At 32.7% G+C, this 24,527-nt stretch overlaps 1 protein-coding gene across 1 annotated transcript in view; it reads left to right on the plus strand.

The window, feature by feature from the left end:
• Positions 1-24,527, plus strand: part of LOC143233805 (protocadherin Fat 3-like) — a 163,173-nt gene that overhangs the window by 81,257 nt on the left and 57,389 nt on the right. The window contains exons 25-39 of the mRNA XM_076470494.1: positions 524-702; positions 6,339-6,577; positions 7,327-7,510; positions 8,319-8,458; positions 8,990-9,808; positions 12,511-12,800; positions 13,743-13,962; positions 14,491-14,598; positions 15,647-15,790; positions 17,888-18,031; positions 18,293-18,409; positions 19,321-19,411; positions 21,574-21,701; positions 21,914-22,004; positions 24,101-24,234. Of these exons, the coding sequence (XP_076326609.1) occupies positions 524-702; positions 6,339-6,577; positions 7,327-7,510; positions 8,319-8,458; positions 8,990-9,808; positions 12,511-12,800; positions 13,743-13,962; positions 14,491-14,598; positions 15,647-15,790; positions 17,888-18,031; positions 18,293-18,409; positions 19,321-19,411; positions 21,574-21,701; positions 21,914-22,004; positions 24,101-24,234 (3,028 nt within the window). The remainder of the gene's footprint in view (positions 1-523; positions 703-6,338; positions 6,578-7,326; positions 7,511-8,318; positions 8,459-8,989; positions 9,809-12,510; positions 12,801-13,742; positions 13,963-14,490; positions 14,599-15,646; positions 15,791-17,887; positions 18,032-18,292; positions 18,410-19,320; positions 19,412-21,573; positions 21,702-21,913; positions 22,005-24,100; positions 24,235-24,527) is intronic.

A 24,527-nucleotide genomic window follows, 5' to 3' on the forward strand; every position in this document is an offset into this window, starting at 1 on the left:
GAAATTTTCTTAGTGTTACCTGCTGTTTTCTTGCTTTGTTGAGCACAAATTTACACAATAGTTTACTGACCGCAACTATGAAAAACCTTTAGCGTTGTAAGTCCTTAGCCTTACGGCTGCGTCACCGAATGTGGAAGTACTATTATATATGTAGTATCAAGTTTTATTTAGTAACGAAAACCTGATGAGTTTTGTTTAAGTAAAAGTTTAAAGTAATCCGTAAAATACTCTAAAACTGAGTTTATTAAGAATGTAAAGGTAACAAGTATCTTAATGACTTTATTAAGTATGTAAAGGTAACAAGTATCTTAATGACTTTATTAAGTATGTAAAGGTAACAAGTATCTTAATGACTTTATTAAGTATGTAAAGGTAACAAGTATCTTAATGACTTTATTAAGTTTGTAAAGGTAAGAAGTACCTTAATGACTTTATTAAGTATGTAAAGGTAACAAGTATCTTAATGAGGAATATCAAATTTTGCTGATGTACTGGATGTAAACAAAAATGTTTTGTTCATCAGCTCTGCGACGGTAATAATTAAAGTTCAAAACATCAACGAATACACTCCTGAATTTGTGGGTTTGCCATACGACTTTTGGGCAGAAGAAAATGCCATAGCAGGAACGGGTATTGGACAAGTAAAAGCTTTTGATAGAGACCGGAATAACATTTTCTACAGCATTTCAAAGGGCGATACAGGTAAGCACAGCATTTTGTTTAACTTTTTGAAGGTTAAAGTTAATTTAGTTCCTGAAACTCCTATAGATACCAACAGTGTCTGAGGAACATAAGTTCTTACACACCCGAGGTGAAACTCTTGGTGAGAAATACAAAGATCTAAACTTCAAAATGTTCCTGTAGCTGGCTGATAGTTTTTAACAAATTTTAAATTTACTTATAATTAGTTAACGCGTTTATGAGATAAAGAACTGAAGTATTGAATATCCAGAGTTTTGTGCTGTCATATTATTCCATCGTTTTGAAAATCGCAAAGTAACTTTGGTCATTTCGATAAATTATCAGATTTGTATGTTGTTTGACGTACCTAAGTTTTAAGCATTAAAAAAATAAATCACATTGTTTACATCAGCAATAACTATAATAGCACTGTCACAACATGCAATGTGGTTTGAATTCACGCAAAGCTACATAAGAGCTGTCTGCATTCGTCGTCCCTAATTTAGCAGTAAAAACTAGAGGGAATGCAACTAGTCATCACCCCTCACCGCCAACTCTTGGAATTCTATTTTACCAATGAATAGTGGGATTGACCATTTATTATATCGCTCCTTTGGCTGAAATAACCAGAATATTTGGGGGGAATGTGGTTCGAACTCGGGAATCTCTGGTTGCGAGTCAAGAGCTCTAACTTTCTGGCCGCGCCAGGCCTAAAACATGTAAACCAACAGTAATTATATCCGAAAACTGTGAAGTTAGATTGCGTGATTGTCAGTTTAGTCGTAATAGTTGATTTCTAAAGTGAATTTCGCAGCTTTTATAGTAATAACATAGATAGGGAAGAATAATTTATCTTATCAAAGGCTGTTTTGAAGTAATTGATTTAACCTGTTTGTACTTTGACTGAAAAGGGACAGTTACTTAAAGCTCTGGATACAACTGTGATAATCAGTAGTGTTACGAATGTTTTTACATAAGTTTAACAAAAACGGGCAGCACAATATTCACTTATTTTAAAATAACATATTCACAACAAGTCACAGATATCTACTGTAAAGAATCGCAATCTTATAAGAACCTGACACTTGCATATAAAAATATGGATAGGAATATTCCACAGTTTCAATTTAAAAAGTAATTTTAGTCAGCAAAATAGAATTAGTATGGGTAGTCCAGTGGCTCAGGTATTAGCCTGCTTATTTGTGATGTAACATAAAATGAGAACTGTAGAAACTTCCTTTATCTTCCTCTCTATTGGTTAAGATGTGCAAATGGAGTATGGATAGCCTTAAGGGGTGACTGGTGTGCTTTAAATAAGATAACGTTATGACAGAGCCTTTTACAATAAACGCTATCTTGCAGAATTATTGTTAAGTAGCATGGCCGTCAGAATGAACATGACCGCATATGGAAATGTAAACTGTATGTGATGACGCTCGAAAACTGTTTTAATATATCGTATCTCACCTATGTAAAAGTGTGTAGATAACTGTAAAATAGTTTAGTGAAGCACTGTGAATTGTTATAAACCTCTTCTTCTACATACACAAATTGTTGTACTGTTTTCTATATCCTGTTAGTACTGAGCGTTGATTAAAACAAGCAAAACCAATTTGGTCGGTTATGCGTAAATAGTTCTGTGTACCTGTGAATAGTATGAAAAACAATTAGTTTCCTTTAAGTAGACAGAAGTACAAAGTACAGTGTATATAAATTCTTTAATTGAACTATTTTGGGCTTAAGATAACAATTAGAAATAAACAATTCATAATTCTTCCTTCATGCAAATCTAACGCTAAGCATTTTTTTCAGAATGCGAAGCAATTCACTAATAAATCTACATATCAAATGGAAACAACTTTAAAAAAAGTATAAACGCTATAAAAACTTCATGGTTTACGAGGAAAATGTAAAGAAAGTAGAAACTGCTTATTTAATTATATCGGTTAAGAAACTACTATTTCATATTTCTAAGTTACTGTATTAAAACAAAAGAGCACAAAAATACGAGATGCAAAGATGCCAGTAATAAAGAAAAGGATAGTTCCAACACTATAAATAGAAGAAACATGAAACAGTCTATGCAATATATTGTCAGTATACATGAAAGTATAATAAGCTATTAGAAACAAGGTGATTTTTCCTGTTTGTATTTTCGCGGTGTTGTAATAACAGATGATGAACTGTCTTTGAATATAGTCGACTATGGCCTAGTATTTGGCGTGCAAAGACTCTGAATGTGGCCTAATATTACGGCCTGTGAGTACGAGGTTATCTTCTCTTTGTCGCAAAAATGTGCTACACTATTCGAGTCCGTGGGTGTAACGTAACAGTGGCGGTCATACAAGAATATCCAAACCTTTGTGGTGGGTGCTTTTCACTATCTACCTTCCGTCTATTATATATATCAGTTCAGAAATGTCTAAGAGAAAATAGTCCTTGTGTAAATTTGTACGAACATTATTAATTCATTTTATGTGAAATTAAGGTAGGTTTTAATTAGGTATTCATATGAATAAACTTGACTTTCCAGGATACAAATTATCTTATGTAGTTAATGAAAGAAAACGTTTATCCTTGAACCATGGACATAAAATTCTGTAGTTCTTTGCTATGAGCATAAATAAGAAAAGAATGGCCACATAATTTTAACCATGCATGTAAGTATACAGATCAGCCTGTTTACACTTCGGGAAAATACGTATAATTTAAAAAAAGGAAATAATAAATCGTCTCTTTTTAAAAAGCAGTGTTTTCTATGGAAGGGAAAATTTTACTTTGGAAGCTATTGTAATGACGCTTTGTCAAACAACAATATGTTTAATACCAATATTTGTGTACATTACCTGTGGCTCTGGCCAGCACAGCCTCTCCCACTTTATTTAATAACAAGAATAAATCAATGCCTTGTCTCGTAAGATATAAAATGTTCGTGCTTTAGATCTTCTGATTCAAGTGATAACACATTATCCCTCTGGGTGGGATACCATTTCATCCCATTTTATTTTTAACTCGCAGCTAACATCTGAGTAGACTGGAGCATTTAGGTAAATTTGTATCGTTATAATTAAGATCACTAAAACACGTTCTCATGAGTTTGTATTTTACTAATTGAAAAACTAATTCATTTCGATAATAAGGTCTGCCGAAATGAAGGGCCTTAATTTCCCTTGTAGACTTGTAAATGTAAAGAATGAAAATCAAATTAATCTTAACACATATAATCTGGTTTAAATTTCTTGCAAAGCTACCCGAGTCCTATCTGCGCTAGCCGTCCCTGATTTAGCAGTGAAAGACTAGAGGGAATGCATCATCACCCACCACCAGCTCTTGGCCTTCTCTTTTACCAACAAATAGTGGAATTAACCTTCACATTATAACGCCCCTATGACTGAAATGGCGAGCATGTTTGGTATGACGGTGATTCGAACCAATGACCCTCAAATTGTAAGTCGAGTACCTTAAAAATTTGGTCAAATGTAAATTTTCCTACATACTGTTTCCAAACGAAAATGGAAAACAAATACATCAGTTCATCATGAAAATAAAAAACAATAAATAGTAAGAAAGCAGTACAAAGTGACAGTCATTATTATTAGATATAATTTGAAGTTATAAGATATGTCTTTTTTTGCAGTCATTGTCTTTCTTGTTTCACTGTAGCAGCCAATGGACATTTTACATATTGTTCGGTTAGACTCGTCTCTTTCAATGTAAGTCTTCACTATTGTTGCCCTTGGTGTTACTGCGACTGTCAATGAGTGATTTTCAAAACTCGTGCATTTGTAGTTTTTGTTGTGCTTTACTGAATAATACTAAAGCATTTACCACTGTTGTGTTTAGCAAAAACTCAAAGACAATCTAATACTCTTTCTAAATGGCGAGAAATAACAGGACATTTGATCGAATATGTCTAGTCGTTGTTTTATGATATCTTAATTGAGGACCATTTCTGTTTTTTTGACATCGACATCATTGATTCTCCAACTAGTTTTCTTGAAGCTCAGATCATGCTTCGTTGACAACATATGAACATCACGTTTGTCCTTTCATTTTGCAATTACAATTCCATTATCTTGTTGCCAACTTACAATTTCTCCCTTTAGTTTTGCACTTATAATTTCCTAGGGGTAAGTTACCATTTTTTGTTTACTCGTAGCGTTTCAACAAAGTTGGTTTAATTCTTGGTAAATCGATTCATGTACAGACATTATCTGTAGTGATTGTTCTCCCTACATCTAGATAGTCTTCAGCAAGATCAAAGACTATTTGAGTTGCATGGGTGAATCCATCTGAGGGACACCCTCGCTGTTGCTGTTTATTATTTTTGTGAGCAAAAACAGTGTTAGTATAGGTGTAGCCCCGGAGATCACTTTCAAACCATATTTATGTGCCTTCCGAGGATTATATTGACGAAACACTAGACGACTTTGCCATGGCACCATTGTTTCATCTACTGCAATGCATTCACCTGGAATATTAGCTTTTGTAAAAATTGTTTCAAGAATTTCAAATAACCTTCTAATTTTTCCTAAACGATCTCTCCCAATTGTTTCATTATCTGCAAAATGAACAAAACGTAGGAGTGGTTGAAACCTATTTCTTGACATTATTTGTGAGAATTCCTGTAGAAGAGATCTTTCTGCCAGTAGTAGGCGATCTTTTGGTATCTCACAAGTCCTATGTACATAATAATTCCAATAAAGGTCTTTATTTCATCATAATCAGTGTTTTTTACATACTTACATTCGTGTTACCAGCTGTTTTAGTTTGGTGATAACTGATATTTGTTTGTTGAACTATAAGATCATAAATTTCATCATTGGCCATAAGCTCAAACACGTCAAAACCCGTTACTATAGCATTTGCAGATGATCCGGAACTTGGACCAATAAATGAAAGTTTTTTTTGGATGGAACTGTTCACTGGACACCATCCATAAGATTCACTGTGCTGCTGGACATTGCCATTAGTTTCAGCTTCAGTTTCAGACTCTGTATTTTCAAAATCTTCAGATGTGAGGGCTTTCTCATCTTCTGAGTCGGAAGTTTAGTTACTAGAAGGTTCATAATCTGAATTTTTATTATCTTTATCTTCGGTTTCTGAATTTTCCTCAATTTTCGAAGAATCTGAGCTTGATTTTCTTTTTTAAGAAGTATAAAAATATTTACTGACACATCAGATTGGTTGGAGTTCATGTTTCAACATATAGAAAAAAATATTAAAAATATCTGAAAAAAGAGAGATAAATATTATACATTGGTTCATATGTCAAAAATTTTATGCGTCTGAAATTCTAGCACGACCCACGGGATGGTCGTGTGAGACAGTAAGATTAAATGCATTCTTAGGTCCCAAGCGACCCACACCTTGCTCGTGGGTCAAAAATGACCTTAACAACGTCTTTGACTCATACATAACATGTTATAAAAATTTTACATTGTTACTAGTGGGATCTTGGAAAGTATCGGCAAAATAGGCTTGGGACTCAACGTGTTAACTTATTTTACAAATGGAAAAAAGTACTCCTTTTGTTTACATGTATGACGTATCTTGTTAACTTGCGAAATGAATATCACGCTAGGTGTACTAAAATATCAGTTTAAACTGAACTGTATTTCTCAATGTAGAATTCTTATCGTAATTTACTTTTGTAGATTTTTTTGGGATCGAAGAAGACACAGGAAGGATTTATGTAAAGCAAGACCTGGTCTCAAGAACACAGTACAGTTTTATCGTCCAGGCAACTGACGATGGAGAGCCACAGAACAACAGTTTAGGAGTGACAGTCAACATCTTCGTTCGTGAGGTCAACGACCATGCTCCCACTTTCTCTCAGAAAACCTATAAGGGATCCGTTACGGAAAAAGAAGCAACAAATAAAGTTGTTATGCAGGTCACACCTTTACACTTGATTAAAATTGACAAGTTTAAACAGCACAGACATTATTAATAGAGTAGAGCGTGAAGCTCAAAACGTTATAAAAAAGTATTCTTACAAAAACCCATTTTACTATTCGAACCAGTTTTTTCTCCCTGTATAAGAAATGATTGGTGACTTCATTCTGAACTTAACTGATATATAGTTATAACTGAGTAATTATTCTGTATTCCTACAGAACATTAATATTACAAAGAAGAGAAATTATTATATTCTTCTGAAGAACATTTATATTACAGTACAAAGACATTTTTCTGTATTCCTACAGTTTGTTTGTTTTTCTTTTAGCAAAGCCACAAAGGCTATCTGCTCAGCCCACCGAGGGGAATCGAACCCCCTGATTTTAGCGTTGTAAATCGGGAGACATACCGCTGTACTAGCGGGAAGCGTATTCTTACAGAACATTCATATTACAATGCAGAGAAATGATTTTTTTTTCCTTCAGAACATGGATATTATGGTCTAAAGATATTATTTTGTTTTCCTGTAAAACATTCATGTAACAGTCCAGAGAAACTTTCTTGTATTTCTGCTTGATATTTTGTTTGTAATTTATTTATGATTCTTTAATAATTGTAAACAATACATATTATACAAGAACTTGTTTGTTAAGCTAATGTGCATGTGGAAATGTACGATTCTGTCAAGTAAAGTAAGAGATAGCTATGTAATATAACCTTTATTTTGTGTCTAACCTAATTTAGGTTGCAGCCACAGACCGGGACCTCCAGAACAACACAGTGACGTACAGCATTACAAGTGGTAATGAGGAAGGAATTTTCTATATTGATCCTGTAAATGGAAATATTCGAGTAAACAGATCGTCACCACATACATTGGACTATGATAAAAAGAAAAACTATGTACTGTTAGTGCAAGCGAAAGACTGTAAGTTATTTTTGTATTTCGTAATACCTGATTTTTAAAAATTTCTTTCCCGGAGAAGTTTTAAGCGTATTTTGCGCTGCTTTAGTTTTCACTGTACGTCGAATTTGTTGTTATTGAGCCTGGCTTAGGCTAGGGGTTTATGTTCTCGAACTATAAATTATAAACATTAGGATACATTAGGATACATAATTACGATTCTTATTTTGGGGAAGTGGGTAGACTATTAGATTCATAGTCAGATTCCGTTATCCGGTCAGATAAAGAGTAACACAACAGTTTACGATGGGTATGTTTGGTAAGCTATCTTCCCTCCAAGTTATCAGATATTAGAAATGTACAAAAAGCCCTCGAATAGCTTTACGTGAATGTCTGATAAATTCGTATCATTGTTTGTTTGTTTTCAAAGTGCTTATTACTGTCTAAAAGTTTCTCCCTGTAGTCAATTATTAATCGATTATACCACCCAACTCGTCTCTGTCAGATATACGTATCATTCTACAGAATAACTTCACTCTTTTTATTTGTATTTATTCAGCTTGCTCTGATTGATGTGCTTATTGCTCAGTAACATTAAACCAATCTACTTGGCTACTTAATACTAGGTCTGCTGTATTATTCATAGGAAGCTGTTTCTAAGAAAAAGAAACAGGTTGCTTCAGATTTCTTAAAATTCGAAATAAGAAGCTGCTTGGAATTTTGTTAAAACGAATAACTTAAGGACATTTAAATTTACACATGCTTATTTATGAAGTACATAAACATCACTTTATAATTAACTCAGTGTAATAAAAATGTGTTTCAATTTTAGCTCATGCTAGTCCTCTTTTCGGATTGGCTACCGTGGTGATCGATATTCGGGATACCAATGATCATCCGCCAGTGTTTTCAAAACCTGCTTATTCAGTTTCTTTCCACGAAAACCTTCCTGCTGGATATTGTTTTTTAACGGTATGGTTGTATATGGTTTAAATCTTAACACCTAGCATTCTAATACTTATAAAGTTTAGCTGTTGTTAATAGATAATACTGTAAAATTCCTTCCACTTTGAGTATGTGATAACTGCTATTTTAATTCATTTAAATATATTTTGACATACATCTTGTAACATTTTAATAAATGGCATCTCATGACATCTTGATGATGTTTATGAAATTAACTATAAGGTTGAACATGTAGTTATTATGATTTACACTTATCAGGGGAATCAACTTTTTTCTATTTTGTGTATTCTTGATATGGCTTAATATACGTCAAATAAAAATAAATGTTGTGAACATATGAATAGAAAACTCTTGTCTTTTGTTTTAAATAAAGAGATGTGAATGACACTAGCTGATTACATAAGAATGATTAAATGCTGGTGAAAAATAACGCATGGTACAAAATGCCATTATTTTAATTATTTCAGTCTTTTAGGTATTTTTTGTGCCTTGAAATTTCACTTAAAATTAAAGTTACAGTAATATTTCCCTTTATAGGTAAAAGCAGACAGCAGAGATTCTGTTGACGAAATTAAATTTGGTCTAGACAACAAAAACGTGCCATTCGTTGTAGATTCCAGATCAGGAGAACTTTGCACTAAAGAAGTGTTGGATCGGGAACAAAAATCATCATACAAGTTTTCTTTGTTCGTCTTTGATGGAAAGTTTGAGGCAAGAGCTCCTATTAACGTCGAAGTGTTAGATGAGAATGATAGTGCACCGAAATTTGAGAAAACTCGTTATGTTCTTAACATCCCTGAAGAATCCAAGGTGGGAAGATCTATTATTCAGATTCATGCGTCGGATCCAGATGCTAATAACAACGGTGAAGTCACCTACTGGATTAAAAATACCCACGGTCTTTTTGAAATTGACCCTCAGAGTGGCCTTGTTCGCTTAGCCTCAACTTTGCCAAACTACATTGAGAAAAACACTTCATTTGAAATGGAAGTATATGCTCAGGACCACGGGATAGGATCCAATATTGGTAAAGCATCTCTAATCATTCGAATATCAAACATACAAAATCATCAGCCGGAATTTGACCAGTTTGCTTATATGGTAGCCGTTGATGAAAACGTGGACAACATAGTATTGTTGACTGTACATGCCACTGATATTGACAAAGGAAAAGCTGGAAACATTGTTTACAGAATACTGAGAGCCACACGAAGACAAGTCTTCAGGATTGACCGTCAAACGGGAGCGATTCTTTTAGTCAGCCCTTTAAATTACGAAGACATAAAATATTTAGAAATAGTCGTGGAAGCCAGAGACAAAGCCAACGAGCCTCAGTTTTCAACAGCGATAGTTCAGGTAAAACTTTTTATCATAGGAAAAACGATGATGTTTTATTAGTGACCTGTTTCTTCTATATACTAGTGACATATATATATATTAGTGACCTGTTTCTTCTATATACTAGTGACATATATATATAAGTGACCTGTTTCTTCTATATACTAGTGACATATATATTAGTGACCTGTTTCTTCTATATACTAGTGACATATATATATATTAGTGACCTGTTTCTTCTATATACTAGTGACATATATATATTAGTGACCTGTTTCTTCTATATACTAGTGACATATATATATTAGTGACCTGTTTCTTCTATATACTAGTGACATATATATATATATTAGTGACCTGTTTCTTCTATATACTAGTGACATATATATATATTAGTGACCTGTTTCTTCTATATACTAGTGACATATATATATATTAGTGACCTGTTTCTTCTATATACTAGTGACATATATATATATATATATTAGTGACCTGTTTCTTCTATATACTAGTGACATATATATATTAGTGACCTGTTTCTTCTATATACTAGTGACATATATATATATATTAGTGACCTGTTTCTTCTATATACTAGTGACATATATATATATATTAGTGACCTGTTTCTTCTATATACTAGTGACATATATATATATATTAGTGACCTGTTTCTTCTATATACTAGTGACATATATATATTAGTGACCTGTTTCTTCTATATACTAGTGACATATATATATATATATTAGTGACCTGTTTCTTCTATATACTAGTGACATATATATATATATTAGTGACCTGTTTCTTCTATATACTAGTGACATATATATATATTAGTGACCTGTTTCTTCTATATACTAGTGACATATATATTTTTGTGACCTGTTTCTTCTATATATGATTTATGGAACGATAACATTATTTTATCCACCTCGTGCTACACCTCCTGACTTAAGTGTTCTTATAGCAAAGCTACATCGCGCTATCTGTTGTGTCTACCGAGGGGAATCAAACCCCTGATTTTAGCACTGTAAATCCGTATACTTACCGCTATCCTAATGGAGGACGCCCAAGAGTCTTCCATATGTTTGAATTATTCGGCATTCTAAGTAGTTAAATAAAGAGTTGAATGTGCAGTAAACGTTGTAATTCTAATCCCATCTCGTAGGTAATGCCTTGTATATAAGATCTCTCTATCAAATCTTAATACTGCGAGAGTAAACTTCTTACCTTACGTGTGTATGACAAACATAAAAAGGAAAGACTTATTTTCTAACGGTCAATAAATCTTTATAATAATCTATATTTACTTATTTATTTTTATAGTTTGTTCATATTATTCATTATTTTTTCTTTCTTACTAAGCTATAATAAAAAATTATGTCCCAAAAATATCATCTCTTTCTATTATTCAGTAAGTGAATGAACATGTACTATATAAAAAAAATCACCTAGACACCTAGTAAGTCACTGATGTATTACCCTATGTAATGTATTTACCTTTATTTAGAATTTGGCGTCATATTCGAATAAATAATGACTAGGGATTCGGTGTTACCAGTGATTTTAGGGTATTTATTATTTTGAGTACGAGTTTATTATTAACTCGCGATGGTGTAGTGAGTAAAGCTCGTGGTATTAGTAAACCAACTATAAACTAGAATATAACAAATAATACGTTATCCACGAGAGTGTAATGTATAGTATGAAGGTCCCTAAGAATTATAACTTTCTTATTGTTGAGCTTGAATTTTAGAAAGTTGGACGAATGTTCCAAAATAAAATGACTGTCAGATATCACTCAAATAACTTAAACTTTTTGAAAAATTCGCTTAACTGGAAGCGTGTATTAATATATAATTAAGAAGTGAAAATAACTTTCCAGTAATAAACGAATATTTTAATCACAACCACGAGTGAATTTTGTTACTCAACTTTAACTTGTTATAAATTCGTTCTTCGTGATGTTCCTATCTGTTACAAAAATACTTTTTTGAACATTCTGCATAATCTGATAAATACTTGTATTAGTGTTGCAAAAAATTAAAATGAGCTAAGCACTCTTAACTAGTATAATGTTTGTTAAAGAAATGCTTATATAAAAATGTGTGTACATGCTTCTTTTACATCTAATGCAATCTTGTTGCAACGCAATAATTTTTAGTGTTAAGAAACAAGCTATAGCTTCAAATTTGTGCTTCAATAAATGCTCCAAGATATAAGAAGCTTGTAAAAGCAGGGTTTAATAATACGAGTTAAATTCTGCCTATTTTTTGTTTCTCATTTCTTCACAAGCACGATTTGTTCTAAAGATGTTAGTTTAAATTTTTGAGAGTGAGAGTAAATCTTCAAATGTCCATTTCTATTCAGTGACGACCCTAATACAATTACTAGTACGTTATTGTTGCAATATTTCTTATTTTGACATTTGTACCAAAACATTTGTACTTGTATTATGTGCAGTGTTGTTCATTCCTTATTTTAAATTGAAATGTCTGTATAACACTTCATAATATTTTAGATGCCTATAAAGTTAATAATAACCGTTATCATTATAAATATATCATCGAATTATTAATTCGAAGTACGGTGCCCTTTAAACCTGTTCTGTAATGCTTCAAACACTCTAAAATTATCTACATCTGTTGTAGAATATTCATGTGTTGTTCGTGATTTTTTTAATGAACATACCACTTTTTTCTTTTTTTAATTTCCAGATTACTGTAAATGACGTGAATGATAATGCCCCAGTTTTCCTTTCACTCCCTCGATTTCTGCGAGTGCCACTATCGACCTCTCCATCTGAAGTAATTTACAAGGTAGAAGCTGTAGACAAAGACAGCTCTGTAGAAGGAAACAATAGAATAAACTACGAAATATCTCCCCCTAGTCCACGTTTCACAATTGAGTCCAATACTGGTCAAATTATACCAAAGCAATCTCTCTCCCCTATCAATGAAACGCTGAATATTGTGGCGTACGACAGCTCTTCAGCGCCTCTTAGTAGGTAAGATATATACATATCTTTAAGATGAAATATAATTATTTTCCGTAAAGCAAATAATATTTTTTTTGCAGTTTATGATTTTCCAAAGCAGCTACCATTTAAAAGAAGCTAAAATTCACGTTTTAAAATTATGTAAAAATTCTATATTAATCTGTGTGTGTGGGGGTGAGTGGATTTGTTTCCTTGTAGTAACGCCACATCGGGCTATCTACTGAGTCCATGGAAGGGAACTGAACCCGTGATTTTAGCGTTGTAAATCCGTAGACTTACCACTATACCAACGGGGAACTACACTAGTATCAGATGCTTCATCTCAACAAGTTTTCTTGAATTACCCAGCAAATTATTTTTTGAAATGGTCATATAGGAAACATTATTTTCAAATGAACAAATAAAAGGTAATGTCGAAGAAAAATAATTATTCAATACGCAAATGTTGTTAGACATTTTGAGGCACAAAACATGCCCCCTAAGATTATTTATATTCATAAATTATATACGTAATTCGAAGTGTTCTATCTAATAACATGTCTTTTGGTTGTGCAGAAACTATGTTAAAGTTTCACTTTTATGCACCAGTTCTTTAGAATTTATCATATTTTACAATCTCATAATGAGAGTTTGATTCTTTATATAGAGTCCCCTGGTGTGGCAGTGGTAAGTAATATGATTTACTATGAATAAATCAGGGGTTAGATTCTTCTTGGTGGACACAGCATCTAGCTATATGTTGGATTCGTTACAAGAAAAAAAAAACACAATTACTTATTTTAAATAGAAATTTTCATAAAGTCATGAGGTTTTGACGAATCTTTTATTTAATTATAAAAGTGGTGTTAAAACATCATTAGTTAACACTTTAATAGAACTAGATGTTCATTGACGGTTGTGGGAAATAGTTCATTGCAATTTTTCTAATTTAAGTTTTTGTACTTTTTTCAGCTCCACACAAATTGTAGTTGAAGTTTACAAAGACAGCATCACTGAACTCACACCCGTATTTACTTCCATCCAGTATTCAACAGAAGTGGACAGCATTTTGGAACCAGGAGAAACAATTATGAAAGTACGGGCTGCTGTACCCAATGGAGACCTCGTTTGGTACAACATCACAAAATCAAACGGAGGAAAAGTGAAAGAATTCTCTATTGATTATGAAACGGTACCATATTTATTTTGTCAGAGCTTCAAAACATCTAGTTAACAAAGCATAATTGTTATACTCATCAAAGCAATAAAATTCTTCAGCCTAGTATGAGAATCTTTTATAGAGAAACCGAAACAATGAATTTTAAAAGTAAGAAATTTATGTAAATTTGTGGTACAAATGTGAATACTCTATTTAACAAACTAAATGCTTATTGTTACAAGTTGAAAAGTCTCTATAGCGATAGAAAAGATGTATTTTAATTAAAACAGATTTTGAAATACGTTTAGAAACAAATACATATATAAATGTCATATTAGCTATACAACCAGCTACTCCACTAATAATAAATATTTCTATTTAATGAAATTGAAACAAACTGGAAGGCTGACTTTGTCACAAAAACTAAATGAAATTCAATCTAGTGCAGGTGTTGGTTATTCTATTTTAGATGCTAATGTAAGTTAAAAAATGTTAAATATTTTCATTAAGAGACAGTACACGTTTGTTGTTGTCGTAGATAATATTTTACTAAATACACAGGGAGTTATTGTAACCACAAGCAAGCTGGATGCCAAAGAAAATGCCCTACATCACTTCTTAGTAACTGCAACTAACCAAAATGCCCCACAACGTGTAACCGAAACCGGGGTGAGCTGAGTTTATTTTAAATTGTCTATATGTGAATGAGAAAATAGAAAGAAATAGAAATGTTCTCAGAAATTGTAATTATAAAGTTTTATGATATTTTATTTTGTTTTAATGTATTCACATTCTCTTATTTGCACTTAAACAGATAGATGTAATTCATAAACTTTATTAGCACACTACTTTCGTTTGCACAGAGAATTAGGCACACGTTTTTTTATAACATTATTTCAGTATCTAGTTAGTGAGTTAGAGAAACCTAGCAATATAAGTAGAGAAGATAAACACTTAGGTCACGATAAATTGTAAAAAATACTGACTGCAATATTTTAATTAATTTAAAGGAGACAAGCAATGATAGGAAAGTGGATAAGACTATGTTATTTTAGATCATAAAATGTTTGTCTAAAACTTTAGCTATAGATTCTAACTAATCACTATTTGAAAATGAGTACCCCACGAGAAGCTTTGATTTACAAAATCTTTCCATGTTTTGACAAAGTTCATTTTATCAGACATGAGAATCGTACAGTTTTCTAATTTAATTTTAAGTTAGAAATTAAGTTTGTGGATAAAGATGTTTACACCTGAGGAGACAGTAGAACTACTAATATTAGCTTGAGGCTATTACTTTAAACTATAACCAGATTTATATTGGCTCAAGTTTGGTTAAGTAGTTCTATTCAAGCTAGAATTTATACGTACTTGTTGATTGACGGCAAATTTAAATATTTTATTATCACGTCTTTAATACTCTTTCGATAGTCTTTAAACATCTGTTTGTACACGTTGGCTTTTTATGTGCAGGATAACTGTTTAACAATACACAACAGCAACACTGTGTATGGCTCGATGTTGAAGAAAATTGCATCGCTATTAACGTATAGTTAGTTATTCAAAAAATGAAACACTCTAACTTAACATTGCATAGAAACTAGTATATTGTATTACGAAACACTAAATACACACACCGTGTAGATAGACTTAGATTCATTGCAATAAACTGCTATGGCAACATCATGTACGTTTCTATATGAATGTTTCTTTACAGATGATTGTTCGAATGTCCGACGGGAACAGTAAATGCCCAAGCTTCCCGTTTTCACACTACTATGCCACAGTAAAAGAAAACACCCTTCCGAATTCAACTGTGCTTCAGAACATGCAAGTTGAAGACGCAGAAAAACATAAAAAAGTATGTATAGATTAGTTCGATTTGGTCACTTTAAAACAATAGTAACAATATTTTCAAAAATTAATAAACCTTTATCATTTTTATTGTATATTAGATTTACAATATATTTATATAATAACGAAATATCGACTGTCTTGCCCGTGCTAGTACAGCAGTAAGTCTACGAATTTACAACACTAACATGAGGGATTTGATTCCCCTCGGTGGGCTCAGCAGATAGCTCGATGTGGCTTTGCTATATGACACACACACACACACACACACACACACACATGTTTGACTGTCTCTCTGACACGCTCTGCATCTACTGTGCAAAAAAAAAACAATATATCAAAATTCTTCTTTTGAAAAGTACATTACATAAAAAATTTCCTGAAAGTTAACAGCAATGTGTATTCGTATGTGCTGAACGGTCATTCTGAGAAAAACTAATTAAAAACAAATATTTCTTTTGGTCAGGGAATTCATGAAAAAATGTGACTTACTCCGTCGAGTGATTCAAATGATATACTTGTAAGAATATGAGCGTCAACGAAAAAAACACTTAGAGATTAATGTGACTGAGTACATATTTGTTGGTATTCGGTTTTATGTGACTGAGTACATATATGTTGGTATTCGGTTTTATGTGACTGAGTACATATATGTTGGTATTCGGTTTTATGTGACTGAATACATATTTGTTGGCATTCGGTTTTATGTGACTGAGTACATATTTGTTGGTATTCGGTTTTATGTGACTGAGTACATATTTGTTGGTATTCGGTTTTATGTGACTGAGTACATATTTGTAGTTATTCGATTTCATGTCAGTTATTATATACATGCATGATTTTATTGTAGTATGTCGAAATGAACTGAATTGGATATCTCTTCTTAGACACATAGAAATGACAACGGTTAAAATGCACTCTTTTCGTCAGTAGACTCCTCTGACACTGAGTAAAATGACAACTAACAGTGGAAGTATCGAAAAAACTCCTCGCGGCTACTTAACAATAGAGTACTGTAATGCACTAAATCTACTGTAATAAACAAACATTGTTGTCAACACTGCATTGCACTTACTGTTCTTCGCTTTAGAGCAAACGCAAAACAATTTTAGTTATCTAAATAAGACATAGAATGATGAAAGACGGTTGTAAGAGGCTCACTAGACAATCTTATTGTATGTATGTTATGATGAAAGACGGTTGTAAGGGGCTCACTAGACAATCTTATTGTATGTATGTTATGATGAAAGACGGTTGTAAGAGGCTCACTAGACAATCTTATTGTATGTATGTTATGATGAAAGACGGTTGTAAGGGGCTCACTAGACAATCTTATTGCATGTATGTTATGATGAAAGACTGTTGTAAGAGGCTCACTAGACAATCTTATTACATGTATGTTATGATGAAAGACGGTTGTAAGGGGCTCACTAGACAATCTTATTGTATGTATGTTATGGTGAAAGACTGTTGTAGGGGGCTCACTAGACAATCTTATTGCATGTATGTTATGATGAAAGACGGTTGTAAGGGGCTCACTAGACAATCTTATTGTATGTATGTTATGATGAAAGACGATTTTAAGGGGCTCACTAGACAATCTTATTGCATGTATGTTATGATGAAAAACGGTTGTAAGGGGCTCACTAGACAATCTTATTGTATGTATGTTATGATGAAAGACGGTTGTAAGGGGCTCACTAGACAATCTTATTACATGTATGTTATGATGAAAGATGGTTGTAAGGGGCTCACTAGACAATCTTATTGCATGTATGTTATGATGAAAGACGGTTGTAAGGGGCTCACTAGACAATCTTATTGTATGTATGTTATGATGAAAGACGGTTGTAAGGGGCTCAATGGCAACAATCTTGTTTATTTATTCATTACCATGTTTAGGAAATGTAACATTGAATTGTTTCATTATTGAAATTCAGAGCTTCGCTTCATTTATGTTTTAAAGAAGTTTATAGTTTGAAGGTAATGTTGCTAATGTTTATGAAATATCAACATAAAGATATGCATTCCCTTTACATTTATTTCAGAATATGGAATAGTAATGTCTTCCATTCTTTATTTGATATGTAATTATTGTTTCTAGGTTTCTTATTCTATAACAGAGGATAATTCCCTTGAAAACTTCTATATTGATTCTCAAAACCCGCTTAGTGTTTCTATAAGAATCAAAAGATCATTGGACAGAGACACAATGCCACCAATCTTACAAGGAATTTATACCTTAACGGTAAGACATTTTTACTGATATTTAAAATTAGATGAAAATCAATATGTTCATCATTTTCTGCTGTGCTAGGTTCTCATCTTTCTGTACAACATCATATTAAAGGAGGTAGTTATTTATTTGAATTAATTCACAAAGTTATAAAAATAAGTCTAGTTTGATATCTTTATGTGTTATGATGCTATTTATCTGTTCAAAACACGGATATTACGCAGACTTATTTCCTAGTGCTTCATTTGTTATCTTGCGGATTTATTTCACCAGATCACTGCCAGTAATGAAAGATGTGCTAGTTCCGTTAAGGTTAAGATTCTAGTGGAAGATGAAAATGACAACGAACCTGTATTTGAGAAACAAGGGTATATAGTGGAAGTAAAAGAAGTAAGTTAATTTTTTACCGTAAAACAGTTACTCTAGTTCTATATTTTGTAAGGTGTTTTATGTCCTATTGTGGTATATGTTTATTTTAATGCAACAGTCAACGCAACTAAATATCTATTATGAAAATAAGAGGTGAAAGAATTTCATAATTTACTCTCAGTTTCGATTTCCAGTGAATATGTTCATCTTAGGAATGTTTTAAATAAAAAAAATGTGTATATTTGATAACAATTTGCTGAGGAACTAGTGAAAGAAAAAATAAACTGGATAAAATGAAAAAGGTGTCAGCAAAGTGAATACTTTGTGTGATGAACAAGAGACAGAGAAGAAAAGCCATATGAATTCCATCTCGAAACAGTATACCCCGTATACCTTGGCTTTAACTTACTGTGAATTCTTAAAGTATAGCTTTCATGTTCCATGTTCAATTTAGTAGCAAGATATATTTTAACAATACAGTATGTTCGTACAAAATGCTGATTTTAATTTAATTTTAAAAATACAAATATAATAACTTACTCTATGTATGTTTGCATATTTTATAACAGATAAGATCGATATTATTAAACTGGAATATAAATACATTTATTGTACGTTTTCTTATAGTAAAGCCACCGAGAGTAATCGAACCTCTAATTTTAACGTAAGTCTAAAGACTTACCGCTGTTCCAGCGGGGGACACTTAGTGCTCTCAAACTGAGAAATGCATGTTACATTAAAAATCTATATGTATAATTTTTATAATGGGATAAGTTCTATCGATATTATAAACGATTTATTAGAACGGCAAACAAATTTATCAGACACCTGTAGAAAGATGCGCATTTCATGCATAATAAAAGAAAATCTAGAGAAACATATTTAATAACAAAATATATCATCAAATAATTAATAATAGTTTTCTCTCGTAGAACACCAACAGGGAGCACGTCGTAACACAGATTAAAGCTTCTGATAGTGATGAAATGGACAGTGGAAATTTGCGTTATTTTATTATTGAAGGTGGGTTTTGTCTAAAGGTATAACATAATGTAAATAAAAAGGTATTTATAACATAAAACAATTTGACAATCGTACCTGAATTTTAATTAATACTGAAATTCAGTAGATGTATATAAAATGCACATACAAATTTTTGAAATGCAGAGTTAAAATCACCAAAGTACATTTATTTCAGACATTTTTATAAGCATACGTTGTTCTCTTTTCAGTGGTGTACTCAAAGTTTTTGGTTGTTGTTGTTTTTTTTTTCTGAAGAATTGTAAGTTTTATCAAAATCTACCAACCTGGTGTGGCTTGATGGTTAGGGCTCTCGTCTTTTAATCTTTGGGCCACGAATTCGTATCCCTGACGCACAAACATGATCAGCCGTTTAGCCGTGGAGCGTTATAATACGATAGTCAATCCTACTATTCACTGGTAAAAGAATAGCTTAAGGGTTGGCGGTGGGCGATTTTGACAAACTGCCTTCCCTCTAATCAATCAGTGCCAAACTGGGGACAGCTAATGCAAGTAGTCGTCGTATAACTTTGCGTGAAATTCTTTCTAACGATCATGTATCTTAAAGGCTCTGAAGCATAGTTCCATTGAGAAATGTTCTATGGTAAGCACATCATGCCCAAAGCAACCCTCCTCACATACAAGCTATTAATAAGCCATCTAGAGTACAAGGATTACAGTTTTCTAGTGTCCATTTCAACATATTTCATGAATATTCTGCGTAAGAAGGGTCAGCTACATATCCTTCCTTGTGCTTATTACATGACTTATTCGTATACAAGATGCGCTTGTCTTGTCGACCTGTAACATTGAAGATCATGATAGGATCATACCCCTGACAGATTCTCTAAAACTCACCACAAGAGTGGAGACTGGTTCTGTTCATATAATATGGATAAAAGCCTTCGAAAGACAATAAATCTTATCTGATGATAAAATAGGGTCCTAAAACTATCTAGTAAAACTTCCAAATGATTTAATTTATGAAATGGCTTGAAAACTAAGAAATGGGAAAAGATGGAAGTGAGGTCACACTGGTTAACTGGAAGACTGGATGAAAAATGGCGGAGTTATAGACGTAGAGTAAGGAAGAATGTACGTGAAAAAGACATGCTACTTAAACTGATTCAAATTGAACATTATTACTAGAAGAACCTTAGGGAGATTACGTAAAGGTAAGAGGCACGTTTCAATATTATTGCCAAACTCCTCAATAACACAGTGAAATACAAGTAGTATTAAAATTATCTTATTTTCAGTAGATTCTTGGTGTTTAAAGTGAAAATGATGCTACATGTGATTCGGAATTAGAGGCAGTACATTACCTGACTAACGTATTGCGATAGGACTACATAGTTGTAGGAGGAAGAAGTTCTGTTTTTATTTCCAATTATTTATTAACATGTAAAATAAAGAAACTAGAGAAAAGAGAGACAGTCAACAGGACCATCTATCAAATATAGCGTTACCCGTGCCTCGGAAGAGAATGGTATATGACCATCTCTTTTATAATAGGTCCACGGCCCCAAAGTATAGAGAGAATTGGCAATGGCACACAAACCACGAAACATCAGATTTACATTAAAGTACCATAACTACTAGACTACTCCTGGCCACAGTCATTATATGTATTTACAATGTTAAGTAACTTCGAATTTTTAAAATAAACCTCATTAGGACCAAGATATTTATTCTTAATAAGTTTATTTCCAAAATACCTGATAATGAAGATAATAATAATAATTTAAAAAAGTACGTATAATAATTAATAATAATAAAAAAAGATATAAAATAACTACTGCCAGCTGGTTGCTTCTGTATAGTTCTTGGTTCGGATTTATGGAAGGTGCAATGCTATCTGGTTGAAAATGTGTTTGAATGAAACTTCACAGTTGGAGGAAGAAGTAACTAAATCACTGACTGGAGGATTAAATCATTCAATTATTTCTCATTAGATGACAGACAAATTTACTTTACAACAAACTTTGGTATACGTTTAATGCTTAACCTAAATTGTATTCTAATCTTTAGAGAAAGTTCGCTGATAAGTCATTCCTATCATGTTACGTTAAATATTTTTCTGGCTAAACTTCAAGACAAATTCGACAAAGGTTTAGATTAACAACAAAAGTTACATCAGTATCACAAGTACCCTTATTGTTTAGGTAATCCTAATAACGAATTCCATATCGATGAAAAAACAGGCGTGATTTCTATACAAGTTCCACTGGATCGAGAGAATACTCCAGCTTACATGTTGAGGATTCTTGCTGTAGACAGTGCTAACAATACTGTAAGTACCTAACAACGAACAAACATAATGTTCGTTTCTTATGGAAAATGTACTGCTTTAGATATGCTTGTGTGCATTAGCCTTAAATATATATTCAATGTTTAGATACATTTACACATCTTGTTGGTTTTTACTTGGTTCCTAACGTGTCTTTGTATTGATTTTTCCACAGAACAAAGTAAGAGATTTTAATTTTCTGGTTTTGGTTTCAGGGTTTAACCAGTGTTCATGTAGTTGTATTGGATGAAAATGATTGGAGTCCCGTTTTTCTCAACGACACTTTTGTGCTGAACGTCACTGAAGGTAAGAGCTAGCAGGTCATTGGTTGAAATTTCAAGAGTATTTTTGAAGATATTACGTAATCTCTAATCATCTTAAAATATCTCCTTGATGTATTTTCTGGTTGTTATCAAGGAAACCAAAATAATATGTGAGCGTTTGGATTAATGCGCGTGCTGAGCTTATAATTTCTAATACATGTATATCTATACCCTTCTCTATTAGTGTATTCAGACGTCCACACTTTCCTACGTATGAACCTGTAAACAGCTTTATTTCTCAAACTCTGTTATTCAGCCGACAGGATTTCTGTTTTTGCAACGTTATTTTGGTTGATTTTTATTTCCCAATATCTTGTTCTTTTGAGCTAATATTACAAACGAATTGTTTTGATAAAACTTAAAACGTTACACCCAAATTTTTTCTGAAGCTTTCCTTTTTAATACTTTTCTTAAAATAACTAATTTTGCTGCATATGCTAAGAAGAGAAGTCTTTAGACTACACTAGCTGAACAGAGATGATGATGATAGCTAAAAAGCTATCTAATAAACCGAGATTTTAGCTCCTAAACATATTACTAATAACGGCACGGCAAGGCTAGGTGGGTTGAGGCGTTGACTCGTAATCTGAGGGTCGCGGGTTCGAATCCCCCGTCGCACTAAACTTGCTCACCCTTTTAGTCGTGGGGACGTTATAATTTGATGTTGGTAAAAAGAGTAGCTCAAGAGTTGGCGGTGGGTGGTGATGACTACTTGCCTTCCCTCTACCCTTACACTGTTACATTATGGACGGCTAGCGCAGATAGCCCTCGTGTAGCTTTGCGCGAAATTCAAAAAACGGACAAACAGTTACTAATAACGACTGCACAAAACAAAGATTCTGACAGCCGACAATAAAGCGCTTAATTTATTTAAACTGTTTGATGGAGAGATTTCAGTTATAACGAAGATCAATGTTTTCTTGTATGTTTTTGAAGACCATACTTTATTTTAAACGGATTTAAGAGAATATTATAAAATGCTTGAAAAGGACTAACGGTAACTTAATAAAAAGCACTTAGTATTGAATGTCAAATCATACTTGGCAAGGGGACATTTTATAACGTGCGATTTTAGGTTATCGATTTATGGAGGATCTGAAAGATCATTTGAGAAATCTTCATGTAATTGTATACATTTATGATTAATGCATATATAGCTTTGTAAAAATTATACTTTGATATAAAGAATAGATATTCATCTTTGACCTTTCCATTTCCAGTATGTTTAAAGAGCCCAGCGTGGCTATGAAGTAACTCGCCTGTCTGTGAACTCGAAAATCCTTGTTCGCGTACAGATGCCGATAGATCACTCTATGCACTTTTGGGGACTCTAGCGTTTTGTAAAATTAACAATCAATACTATTTCATTAGAGAACCCCAAGATTCTGAACGGGTGCTTTTCATAGCTTCTAGTCTCTAAACTCCAAATTAAGAACATTTAGCGCTGAAATCGTCTATGTATCTTCTTGCTAATATCTGAAGCAATCAATATATGTATAGATACTTCGAAATATGAAGTTTCTTTCATGACTATGAAAATTCATTTTTGTCCTTGAAATGTCATGTAAATAAACAAACAAAACAGAAATAAACAAACAAAACAGATAATACCCAGTTGAGGATAGTACTATCTCTCTACATTGAAGATGAAATATTTTAACATTACAAAGTGGTTTTAAGTGTGGCTTTCTTTCTTCATATACCCGCTGTTTTTACTCTCCAGTTAAGTCTGTTTATTTTGTAGTTAAACACAAAGCTACAAAACAGGTAACCTCTGCTGCGCTTACCAATGATATCGAAACCCGATTTATATTGTTATACGACCCCAGACTTATCGCTGTCAGCTTTTTCGTATAAGAAGTAAATAGAATGACCTGAAAGGTTACTGCTATCACCTATATTCAAAGAACACAAAATGATTCATATTAAAACGATGATCCTTTTTCTAGAAGTCAATTTGGGTATAATACGAATATTAACTGAACTTATTTCATTCAGGATGCGTTGTAAAATCACTCCGTGGCTCTTTCATATATCAAACAATAATTGGCGGCATTATATTGATGTTTCGTTATGTAGGTCCTGATAGTTTAGGAGCAGGTATACGACTCTATGTAGTGGACAATGACGAAGGAAAGAACGGGGAGATGGAAGTTTTCATTGATGAAGGGAACAGCGATGGAAGTTTTGGTCTAGGTGTGAAAGAAGGAAGAGTAAGTAGATTCGACAGTATATGATACGCTATTGAATTAGATATTATGATTTTAGATCAGTTACATTTGTACGAGTTCAGTTACTACTCAGACCTCGAACAAATTTGTAGAGAAACATAATATCTATACTCGAAAAACTTTGCTACAACCCTCCAATATTTATTGCAACTTGCATACATAACCAATCTCTTATTATAAAGACAAAAAATAAAGAATTCTTTATGATAAATGTACAGTATCATAACACACTTTCAGATACTTCTCATATTATTATACTGTAGTCAGAACAAAGT

The sequence above is a fragment of the Tachypleus tridentatus genome, chromosome 12 (genome assembly GCF_004210375.1).
Source record: "Tachypleus tridentatus isolate NWPU-2018 chromosome 12, ASM421037v1, whole genome shotgun sequence".
In the NCBI taxonomy this organism is placed as follows: domain Eukaryota; kingdom Metazoa; phylum Arthropoda; class Merostomata; order Xiphosura; family Limulidae; genus Tachypleus; species Tachypleus tridentatus.